This window comes from Dasypus novemcinctus, chromosome 31 (assembly GCF_030445035.2).
Source record: "Dasypus novemcinctus isolate mDasNov1 chromosome 31, mDasNov1.1.hap2, whole genome shotgun sequence".
NCBI lineage: Eukaryota > Metazoa > Chordata > Mammalia > Cingulata > Dasypodidae > Dasypus > Dasypus novemcinctus.
The window spans coordinates 38,258,080-38,270,215 of record NC_080703.1 but is presented as its reverse complement, the minus strand read 5'-3'; the positions used below and the strand labels follow the sequence as shown (position 1 = coordinate 38,270,215).

At 40.8% G+C, this 12,136-nt stretch overlaps 1 protein-coding gene across 4 annotated transcripts in view; it reads right to left on the bottom strand.

Annotated features, from left to right (window-relative positions):
* Positions 1–7,725: 7,725 nt before the first annotated feature.
* EFHB (EF-hand domain family member B) overlaps positions 7,726–12,136 on the bottom strand; it is a 65,125-nt gene continuing 60,714 nt past the window's right edge. For all 4 annotated transcript variants that reach the window (XM_058290732.1, XM_058290733.2, XM_004476556.5 and 1 more), the window contains one exon: positions 7,726–9,976. In XM_058290732.1, the coding sequence (XP_058146715.1) occupies positions 9,803–9,976 (174 nt within the window). In that variant the 3' untranslated portion in view covers positions 7,726–9,802. The remainder of the gene's footprint in view (positions 9,977–12,136) is intronic.

Genomic DNA, 12,136 nt, shown 5'->3' with positions numbered 1-12,136 from the left:
TTCGCTGAGTGCAACGAGTGTGCCACAATGATGGGGGAGGTTATTGGTGTGGGAGGAGTGGGGTGGGGGGATGGGAGGTATAGGGGAACCGCTTATGCTTTTTATAATGTAACCTTTTTTGTGATGTATGTATCTTCAAAAAAACACAATTTATAAAAATGATGGGGGTGGGTTAGATGAGAACCTCTTAGTTTTTTTAATGTAACATTCTATGTGACCTATTAACTTTAATTTTTGAGAAGTGTTATAAAAAAAGTACAAATTAAGAATTGCTTAGGAAAAAAAAGGATATGTAACATAAATAATTCAGACACCAGTCATCCTTCTCAGTATGTCAGTGTCCATGTAAGTGGCCCATCTACTCAACACCTGACTTCTCGATTCTTGAACTTTTTTCCTTTCCGTCTACTTCAGCCACTCAGTCTCAGGTCACACCCTAAACAACAATTCTACCATCATCAGAATCTCACTTCAAGCAGTCCACTCTCAGATCTCCAGCTTCTATTTTTTCTAGCCCCTGTCTTATAGTACTCCTTCTTCAGTTCTTTGGCCCACTGAGATGGCCAATCCATTGGCACTACAGTTTTTGCTACCAGCTGACTCCTGAACTTCCTCCTTATCAACTTTTGATCCCACAGTACATCACTAGACTCACTTTCCTACATGCACACAACTCCTTTAGCCCCTCCTTCCTCCATTTATTTTACCAGGTGACATTCCCACTCAAGTTAAATCCATAGTTCCACTTATACCAGATACAAAGCCCAGCATCAGCCTATGAGGAAAACTCACTAGAGAAAAACAAAACCAAGTGATAAGGTCTCACTTTAAATTTGTAAATACTAAATTCAAGAGGGCTCTATTTCCCTAGCCAACTCACTGCTCCACTTTTTTTTTAAATATTTTTTTTATAATTTATTTCTCTCCCTTTCTCCCCACCCCACCCCCGCCCCCGCCATTGTCTGCTCTCTCTGTCCATTCGCTGTGTGTTCTTCTGTGTCCATTTGCGTTCTTGTCAGTGGCACTGGGAATCTGCGTCTCTTTTTGTTGCATCATTTTGCTGCATCAGCTCTCCGTGTGTGTGGTGCCACTCCTGGGCAGGCTGCACTTTTTTCACGCAGGGAACACTCTTTGTGCATGGGGCTCCCCTATATGGGGGACACCCCTGCATGGCAGGGCACTCCTTGTGCACATCAGCACTGCGCATGGGCCAGCTCCACACAAGTCAGGAGGCCCTGGGTTTGAACCCTGGACCTCACATGTGGTAGGCTGATGCTCTATCAAGCCAAATCCGCTTCCCTCCACTCTTTAGGACAACTATTTCATCCTTCCTCTTCTTTCTTCCAACCCTCAACGTATCATTTCCCGTCTCAATCTCAACTGGTGACTTTTTTTTTTTTTGCCCCTCTTATTGTTACATTCAAAAAATATGAGGTCCCCATGTACCCCCCACCCCCCTCACCCCACTCCTCCGCCCATAACAACAACCTCCTCCATCATCATGAGACATTCATTGCACTTGGTGAATACATCTCTGAGCACCGCTGCACCTCATGGTCAATGGTCCACACCACAGCCCACACTCTCCCACATTCCACCCAGTGGACCATGGGAGGACATACAATGTCCAGTAACTGTCCCCGCAGCCCCATCCAGGATAACTCCAACCCCCAAAATGCCCCCACATCACCTCTCTTCCTCCCACTCCCTACCCCCAGCAGCCACCATGACCACTTTCTCCACACCAATGCCACATTTTCTTCGATTACTAATCACAGTAGTTCCAGAATGTAATATCAGTAAGTCCACTCTAATCCATACTCTATTCCTCCATCCTGTGGACCTTAGAATGCTTGTGTTCACTCCACATCTATATCAAGAGGGGGTTTAGATTCCACATGGATGCTAAACTGGTGACTCTTTATACAAGCAGTCTGCTTTACTGTCTTATGGCAATGGACATTTGTCTCTGGGAAGCCCCTCTTTTACTGGATCCTGGCCCATCTCCCCAAGTCTAGAATATTGCTCCTGCATCAAAAATGTGTTATTCTCAACCATGTAATTCTCAGCACCAAATGTACTACAACATCTTTCATAATTAAAAAGGCATTATTTCTGTCCCCTTTACTACAAGCTCTCTTAAAGATCTTTATAAACTCTGTACTATTCACCTCCTCATCTTTGGTGAACCCACTTAAATTGAACTGTGACCTCCACCACTGACACCAAAAGATTTCTTGTCAAGGTTACCAGTGACATCCGCACTGTAAACTTCACAGTCAATTCTCAGGCCTCATCTTTATTGGACCTTCTGGCTGCATTGATAGTTTATTTCTCTTCCTTTGCGAAACAAGTATTTCACTTGGGTGAGTGCTACACAAATATAGGTTGAATGAATGATCTCATAATTATTAAGAGTGCATATTTAAGACCAGACTCCCCATGTACAGATGGAAAAGAAAATGGGAGCCCCTTAATTTTTTTTATCTAAGTTTTACACAGCTAGTATATGAGCTGGACAGGAGTTGGCACAGATGGCCCAATCTTTATGTCATTATTATTCCAATAATAACTGGTTGCATGTTATTGTCAATCTTTAATTCAGTACGGATTTTTTTCCATTAACTCCATTAGTATATAACTAATGATCATACGAAATACAATGTGAGCATTGCCTTGTGAATAGTGAGAACTAAGAGAGTTCAGGGGAAAGGCAGATTATTTTCTGCTAGAGAATTATTTTGGAAAATTTTGTGGCAAATTATATCTTGAGCTACTCCTTAAAGAATATGGAGATGGGAAGCAGATGTGGCTCAAGCGATTGGGCTCCCATCTACCATATGGGAGGTCCAGGGTTCAATTCCCAGGGCCTCCTGGTGAAGGCAAGCTGGCCTCCATGGAGAGCTGGCCCGAGCAGAGAGCTGGCCCCTGCAGGGGTGCTGGCCTGAGAGGAGAACCGATGCAGAAAAATGACCCAACAAAAAGAGACACAGAGGAGAGACAATAAGAGACACAGCAGACCAGGGAGCTGAGGTGGTCCAAGAGAGTGATCGCCTCTCTCCCACTCCAGAAAGTCCTAGGATCAATTCCTGATGCCACCTAAAGAGAAGACAAGCAGACACAGAAGAACACACAGTGAATGGACACAGAGAGCAGACAGCAAGCGCAAAAGCGAGGGTAGGAATAAATAAATAAATCTTTAATTAAAAAAGAGAATATGAAGAATTTAGATATGGAGAAGGTGGGAGATAGATTCCCAGGAAGAACCATGAACATGGAGTGGTCTGGGAAGAGGGGAGTCACAAGAATATCTTGTAGTTCGGTTTTTCAGAAGTAAAGGATACATGAAAAGGTGTGGTATAAAATGAGATAAGAAAGAAATATTAGAGACAGAAAGTATAGGGCCTTAAAATGGTTGACTAAGAAGGTACATTTTATTCTCTACAAGAAAATGGGAGAGCTATTGAAAGTTTTAAGGCATGGCAATCATAAGATCATGTACAATGATATAGGAGAAGAGACTAGAGGTAGAAAAATTAATCAAAGGGATAGATGATGAGCTATTAAACAGGAGAATGCTAGTGAATGGAAAGATGGCAACAGAGCACAGATATTCCAGAGTTTTAATGGATACGATGAGGGGCAGGAACAAAGAATTGGTGACTTGAAGTTGAAGTTAGAGCTAAGATTAATATAGAATGAAATTAGATGCCAGTTCTCCTCCAAATCGACCTACAGATTTGACACAATACCAACCAAACTCCATGCAAAATTTTTGTTGAAATCTACAAGCTGATTCCAAAAGTTTAAAAAGAAAAGAAAAGGAACTAGAGGGAATTGGATGTGACTCAAGTGATTGGGCTCCCGTCTACTATATGGGAGGTACAGGGTTCAATTCCCAGGTTCTCCTGGTAAAGGTGAGCTGGCACGCACAGCAAGTTGGCCCAAGCAGAGAGCAGGTCTACATGGTGAGCCGGCCCGAGCAGAGAGCTGGTGCAGCAAGATGACACAACAAAGAGACACAGAGCAGAGACAATAAGAGATGCAGCAGAGCAGGGACCTGAGGTGGCATAAGAGTTGAGCATCTCTCTCCCTCTCCAGAAGGTCCCAGGATCTGTTCCTGGTACCCCCTAAAAGAGAAGACAAGCAGACACAGAAGAACGCACAGCAATTGGACACAGAGAGCAGACAGCGAGGGTGAGGGGGAAAAAATAAATAAACACATGGTTAGGGAAAAAAAAACTAGAACAGCCAAGACAATTATGAAACAGGAAAAAGTTGGCAGACTCATACCGAGTCCAAGAATTACTCTAAAGATACAGTCATCAAAACAGTGTGGCATTTTGAATGGACTGGGAGAGAGTGTAAACTACCATGTCAACTATAATCCATGCTGTGCAGCAGTGCTCCAAAACGTATTCATCAAATGCTATGAATGTGCCACACTGATGAGAGAGGTTGTTGATGTGGGAGGAGGGAGTGGGGACTGGAGGAATATGCGGACCTCTTATATTTTTTAATGTAACATTGTATGTGACTATGTATCTTTTTTAGAAATTAGATTTATAGAATGAAAAAACAAAGTAAAAAAGAATTTTTTTTTCGAGTGTGGTATTGTAGAAAGGATAGACGCCTAAATCAACAGAGCAGAACAGAGGGTCTACAAATAAACCCACACAAACATGCCAACTGATTTTTGACAAATGCTGGATAGGAAAGACATTTCATAATATAAAGGGTGACCAAGCTGCTGTCACAAACCTCTAAACTTTGCAAGAAGGAAATAGCATCTCAAATGCCACTTTCTTTCACAAGGAGGCAGTAGGAATAGTGGATTTTTAGCCCAAACGTGGTAAATGCATGTTGCCAAGATGATCCTCGTTTCTCCCAAGTGAGATTGAGTTTGTAGCTCGTGGACTCTGGCTAATTTGCCATCAGATGGGGTTGGAATCAGGATCTCACCCATCTGTCCCCTTCACTCCGACACCATGGGCCTCTGCTGTAGCTTAGGCAACAGGAGAGATGGGTCTAGAAACACAATTTTCTTAAATGTGCTGGGAGCTATGAGGTCTTGTATGTTTTGCTAAGTCCTCGACCTTCTAGAATGGAGGCTCATCAGAGGTGTGGAGTTAAGTGAGCATGACTCAGAAGCCAAGGGTGCAGCTTCCAAGGACCACGCTTCCCCCAAGCCTTCAAACCCCTTAAGGGAGAAGCAGCAGAAAAGGTGGGAGAACAATTTCTTTGGATTTTAATTCACTGGGCAATAGAAATTGATTTCAGCCTTGAGTTCCTTTAGTTTTCTCTTTGGATTTTAACTTGCAAGGGCATTTAATATTACCATTAATTTCTCCCTGTGAATTTGATAACAGGAAGTTTATATTCAGATCTGGAGCATCTCTATGTTGGTGTTTTATCATTGTAGTGTCTTACATAAAGACAAATGATAAATAAATGCACATAAATACATAGAATGTTATCATTTATTCTCATTGCAGAATCCCTTATACTCTATGTTGGACAATATCATTGGACATAATTTAAGGTGAGCAATAGAATAACTTTCAGGACATATACTGTTCTGACCCATTTTAAAGCCTACGGGGGAGGGAAGCGGATGTGGCTCAAGAGATTGAGCTCCCGCCTACCACACGGGAGGCCCCGGGTTCAGTGCCCAGTGCCTCCTAAAGAAGGCGAGCAAGACAGCAAGCTGATGCAATGGGCAGGTGCAGCGACCTGATGCAACAAGGTGACACCTCAAGAGACACATGGAGGAAAACGCAATGAGAACACAAAAAAGCAGGGAGCAGAGGTGGCTCAGCAATTAGGCACCTCCCTCCTACATTGGAGGTCTGGGTTCAGTTCCTGGTGCCTCCTAAAGAAACAAAGAAGATGAACAGGGGAGCAGATTTGGCTCAACTGATAGAGCGTCCGCCTACCACATGGGAGGCCCAGGGTTCAAACTCAGGGCCTCCTGACCCACGTGGTGAGCTGGCCCAGGCGCAGTGCTGATGCGCACAAGGAGTGCCGTGCCACAAAAGGGTGTCCCCTGTGTAGGGGAGCCCCATGTGCAAGGAGTGTGCCCTGTGAGGAGAGCCGCCCCGCACGAATAAAGCGCAGCCTGCCCAGGAGTGGCGCCGCACACACGGAGAGCTGACACAGCAAGATGATGTAATAAAAAGAGACACAGATTCCCAGTGCCACTGCCAAGAATGCAAGCGGACACAGAAGAACACACAGCCAATGGACACAGAGAGCAGACAACTGGGGAAGGGATAAGGGGAGAGAAATAAATAAATAATAAATCTTTTTTTAAAAAAGAAGATGACAAACAGACACAACAAATGCATTGAGTGGGTGGGGAGAAATAAATAAAACTTTTAAAAATAAATAAAAAGCCTACAGGGATGGGGTGTGGAGAGGGTGTAGATCCCTGGTTGGCCCACCAGGAATATGAGGAGGATAACCAAAGAGAGTAGACTTAGGAAAATGGACAGAACTGACCTAAGAGGTAGCCCGTCCCCTCCCTCAAAGGCAATGGCCACATGGCTGCTTGACCATAAGCTGATGACGCAAGCTCAGCGGGTTAAGAGATCATGAATTTGGAAAGCCTTTGAAAGGGAGTGCTTATTCCCCAATTCTTATGTTTTCTTACTTGTGGAGAGCTCCACCAGCTATAACCCTCATTTTTTTCTATGTTCTTCAATATTTATTTTATTTACTCATTCCCCTCCCCTATTGTTCGTGCTCACTGTCTGCTCTCTGTGTCTGTTGTCTGCTTGTCTTCCTTTTATGTGGGAGGGAGGCAGCTTATCACTTAAGCTACCTCCACTCCCTGCTTGTTGAGTCTCTCATTGTGCTTCCTCATTGTGTCTCTTTGCATCATCTTGTTGCATCAGCTCACCACACCATCCCCTTGTGTCAGCTTACTGTCTTGATTGTTTTCTTTAGGAGGCACCGGGAACTAAACTGGAACCTCCCGTGTGGGAGGCAGGTATACAAGTGCTTGATACACCTCTGCTTCCCTCATTTGTTCTTCTATGTAATTATTTTTCAGAGATAAATCACTTTTTAAAGAAAAGGAGGAAGTTGTAATCGACATTCAGTTTTTTCAGTCCACAGCATAAACATAAATCCCTTTCCTATTGGCATATCACTACTCTTTCGATTGCTTGTAACAGAAACTGCAATTCCAATTGGCTTAATCAATAAAAAGAATTAAAATTCTTCACATAGCTGAAATAACGAGAGATAGATTTAGCTGCAGGTATGGTTGGACTCAGGGACTCAAAAATGACATCATCGTTTAACCAAAACAATTCAAATAATGCCAACAGAACTCATTGTCAGCTCTGCTTTCCTTTTGACAAGATTCCATCCCCACAAGCTTTCTCCCCTTATGGTGGTAAGATGGTAAGAAGACTGCTAGCAGCTAGAGGCCGACAATTCATCGTCTCAGGCATCGTTTCATCCACAGCTTACTATTCCCAGGACTCAGTCTCCTTTGCTCTGAGTGGCTTGGTTTGGGTGATGTACTTATCCCTGCTCCACTCACGGACATCACGGAGGCACGTGGCAGGGCTCACCCCTGGAGAGGGGCAGGGTCAGTGCCCCCAACCCACACAGACAAGGAAAGGAGGGAAGGTGCCCCCTCCCGTGAAAAATAGGGTGCTTTTACCAGAGAGAAAATGGATAAAAAGGGTTCGTTGACAATTAAAATGACAATGGTTGGTTCAAAATGTTTTTATTATATTCAATTTAATCTAAAACTACAGTTTGCAAGGAGCAAAGTTGCATGCCTCCCACTTAATTTCACTTATTGACTTAAAAGTTTAATAGAACCCAACTTTTGGGTTTTACAAAATAACTGACCTGCACACACAAATAATATCCACGTCCTAAAAACTGTTCCCAATTCATGAAAACTAAAGAGACCTGACAACTAAATGCAACACGTAATTATAGATTAGCTCCAAACCAGACCAAGAAAACTTTAATAAAGGGCATTAATGGGACTACTGGAGAAATTTAGATAAGGTGTGTAAATTAGATTTTATTGATTTTGATTTATTGATATTGATATTGATATTAATTTATTGATTTTGAAAACCACATGTGATTGCATAAGAAAATACCATTGTGTTCAGGAAATACATTCTAAAGTATTTAGAAGTAAAAGGTAATAGGCCTGCAACTTACTAACCATTCTGAAAAAATAACATGTAAGTGTGTTTGTGCATGTATACATAAATGGAAGAACAAAAGAAGAGTTGATAGAAATGATATAGAGAAATAGATATAAATATAGATAGATGATTGGATGGATGGATGATGGATGGTGGATGGTGGATGGAAGGTGGATAGATGGATGGTGGATGGATGGATTGGCAGATGGATAGTGGATGGATGGATGGATGATGGATGAAGGATGGGTGGAATGAAAGGACAGATTAGGAAGATGATACGGATGGATAAATACATACATACATACATTGTACATATCCTGGTAAATGCTTAACTGGCTCCCTGGAGAGAAGAGGGTGGGGTGTAATCCCTGACTTGTAGCATTTGCCAGTTTCTTAGTGTTAGTACTTCTACCATGCAGATTTCAAGCTACCATCTGAAGTCACTGAATGCAGACCTGGAATAAGATTCTCCCAACTGACTTTCACGAGTGCATAAGAGGAGGCTCCAGCCTACCAACTGTATAATTCTTTGTACGACTTTTGTAAATCTTCCTTAGGTCTGAAATAATCTCAAAATAAAAAGTTAAACTTTTTAACATAAATTATATATAAAAAAGTCTTATAAAAATCATTTTTTTTCTAGAGATTGGATAAAGCAATTTTTTAAACCTGGGGTCTTGCCCTCTTTTTAAGTAATGGTAGGCTATAGTACAACCACAATATCTAAGTTAAACAATATTTTTCATTCACATAGACAACAAGCTGTTTGATCTAGCAGAGAAGTAGTGAGAGAACACATACAATTGCTCTTCGATCCATTGTTATATTACCTATAAAGCTTAAGCTGCGGATTCAGCCCATTTTGATTCACAGAAAGAACACACTGTCCTGGGATCACAGCCCACCTACCACCACCACCACTCCAGCCCAGCCAGGACATCTAATTGTATTTCAAAGAGCCAAGGCAAGAGGGAGGGAGGGATTCGGCACAATCTGCTACTAAGAACTCTTTAAAGCCGTATCTAATGGTAGATTGACTGCTTCCTCTTCAGATACATCAAGGACAACATGCTTTTCTGGGCACAGAAATTTATTAAGAAATAATGGCCATTATATAATTGTTGGAACTCAAGTTTTTGCTATCTAAAATGTGCTCTTTGTGATTGAGTTTGTTGTCCTTTCAGAAACTAAAAGCCCCATAACCCAAAGTCCTATCACAGAGAAGCCTAAAGAGAAACATAATGAAATGTTGAAGGAAACTTGTGGACTTGGCATCACAAATCAGATTTTGAATTTCAGACAGCCAAATGGAAAGAATTCTTAGGCCTACCAAATGTTACCAAACTCCTATCATCTTTCTGAACTAAGCCTTCAGCAAGATTGACGGTTAACTTTCCAAGTGCTTGACAAGTTCTTGTGTACTTCAGAGAAAATAAGATAAATTTAAAACCCAAAATCAAATGTATTATCCATACAAACAGGTATATGTGAGTCCTACCACAGTGATTGTAGAATAATAACATAATATCTAAAGCCAAGATGGATTTGAATATTTTAGTTGAATGTTAAGTATGCAGATTTAACAAGGATTCTGTTTAAATGAATGGACTCCAAAAATATCACACAGGTGTTTTACATTTGATCCGATCTGCATGCTGTAACTCATCCAGGACGTTTCTGATGTTCTCTACACAAACTTCTCCACTGTGATGTTTTCTTGATGCAAGATCCCACACGTTTTCAAATTCTTCATCAGAAAGTTGGACACCAATGTTACATAATAGCTGTGCAATCTAGAAACGATCAACATCTAAAGTCAGACCAAGGTATATCTGTTTATAAAAGTCTATTTTTTAATATATATTTCTAACATCTCAGACTATGGATATTTATCCAGGAAAAAAAAAAGTGTGCATAAGAGTGTGTACTTGGGTGTCTGTAGATGTGTAATGAGCAAATATCAAAATTCCAGTACTTTAAGTTCAGGGATCATTGTGTCAATATGTCTATAAGGGCATTCAACATATGCTAGATAATATCTAAAATTACTTTCAACCGTTTCCGATTATTTTAAAGAGCAGCAGCAAGGTTCAAATAGAGTAAAAGAATCAAAGATAGGAGACTTGCTGGATATGAATTCTGTCTCAGTCACTTTCTGTCTCTACCATCTCATGTATGTCACTTAAGACCCCTGAATATTAGTTTCCTTTTCTTTCAAATAGGAACATTTTTAAAATGTATCTAACTGGCCTGTTATGAATTTCAACTATAATTGTCCATGTGCAAATGCCAGAGAGCAAGTGTGCACACTGAAAGCTGGACACACTGAAAACCAGGACACTTCAAGTTATTAATAATCTCTCTGTAGAGACAATCATTAAAAAGCTATGAGGTTGGGGAAGCCCTATTGAAGGACATAGATATCCCTGTCCAAGAAGCACAATGTACTCCCATCCAAAAAAATCCAAATAGACCAACTCCAAGACACATACTCATCAGAATGTCAAAGGCCAAAGACAGAGAGAGAATTCTGAGAGCAGCAAGAGAAAAGCAAGGCATAATATATAAGGGATATCCAATAAGATTAAGTGCTGATTTCTCATCAGAAACCACGGAGGCAAGAAGACAGTGGTCTGGTATATTTAAGATACTACAAGAGAAAAAATTCCAGCCAAGAATCTTATATCCAGCAAGACTGTCTTTCAAAAATGAGGGTGAAATTAGAATATTCACAGATAAACAGAAACTGAGAGAATTTCTAAGCAAGAGACCAGATTTTCAGGAAATACTAAAGGGTGTGCTAGAGTCTGAAAAGATAGGAGAGAGGGGCCTGGAAGAGAGTCTAGAAATGAAGATTATATCAATAAAAGTAACTAAAAGTATCCAAAAGAGTGATGAAAATAAAATATGACAGTTAAAACTCAAAAAGTCAGGAATAAACTTAACCAATAATGTAAAGCACTTGTATTCAGAAAACTGCAACTCAATGTTAAAACAAACCAAAAAAGCCCTAAATAACTGGAAGAACATTCCATGTTCAGGGATTGAAAGACTAAATACTATTAAGATGTCAATTCTACTCAAATCGATATACAGATTTAATGCAATCCCGATAAAAATTCCACCAGCATCAAAGAAAAAATTGAAAGCATGATCATTAAATGTATCTGGAAGGGTAAGTAATCCTGAATAGCCAGAAATATCATAAAAAGGAAAAGTGAACCCTCCTCTCCAGACTTTAAATCATAATACCTCCCTATAGTGGTAAAAACAGCATGGTGTACTGGCCTAAAGACAGACACAATAGACCAATGGAACCAAATTTATGGTTCAGAAACAGACCCTTACAGGTATGGTCAAGTGATTTTTGACTAGCCTGTCAAACTCACACAGCTGGGCAGAAAAATCCATTCAACAAATGGTGCTAAAAAAATTGGACATCCATAGCTGAAAGAAGGAAAGAGGACCCCTATCTTACACCTTTTCCAAAAGTTAACTCAAAATGGATCAAAAAATTAAAAATAAAAGCAAGAACCATAAAACTGCTAGAAGAAATTATTGGAAATTATATTCAAGACCTGGTGGTAGGTGGTGGATTCTTAAAGGAGATAAGAGAAGGACTGAGTGGACTACTGATGTTTAATGTATGCAGAAGTTTTAATTGGCTTTACTGTAAAAGTGTGGAAATGTATAGAGTGGATGATAACACAGTGAGAAACAGCTAGTTTATAAATGGGGATGTGACTGAAAATGGTAGTCTAGTTATGTAAATGCCAATTGACAGAATGCTAGAGAATAATCCAGGAACTGGATAGCACAGTAAAGCAAGAGGTGGGTGAGAATTGTGGTTGATGGTACAGATGCAAGAGTGTCCTTTGTGAGCCAGAGCAAATGTATAGCACTACTGTAAGGTGATGGGAATGTGGAGAAGCATGGGAAAAATACAGCTGGAG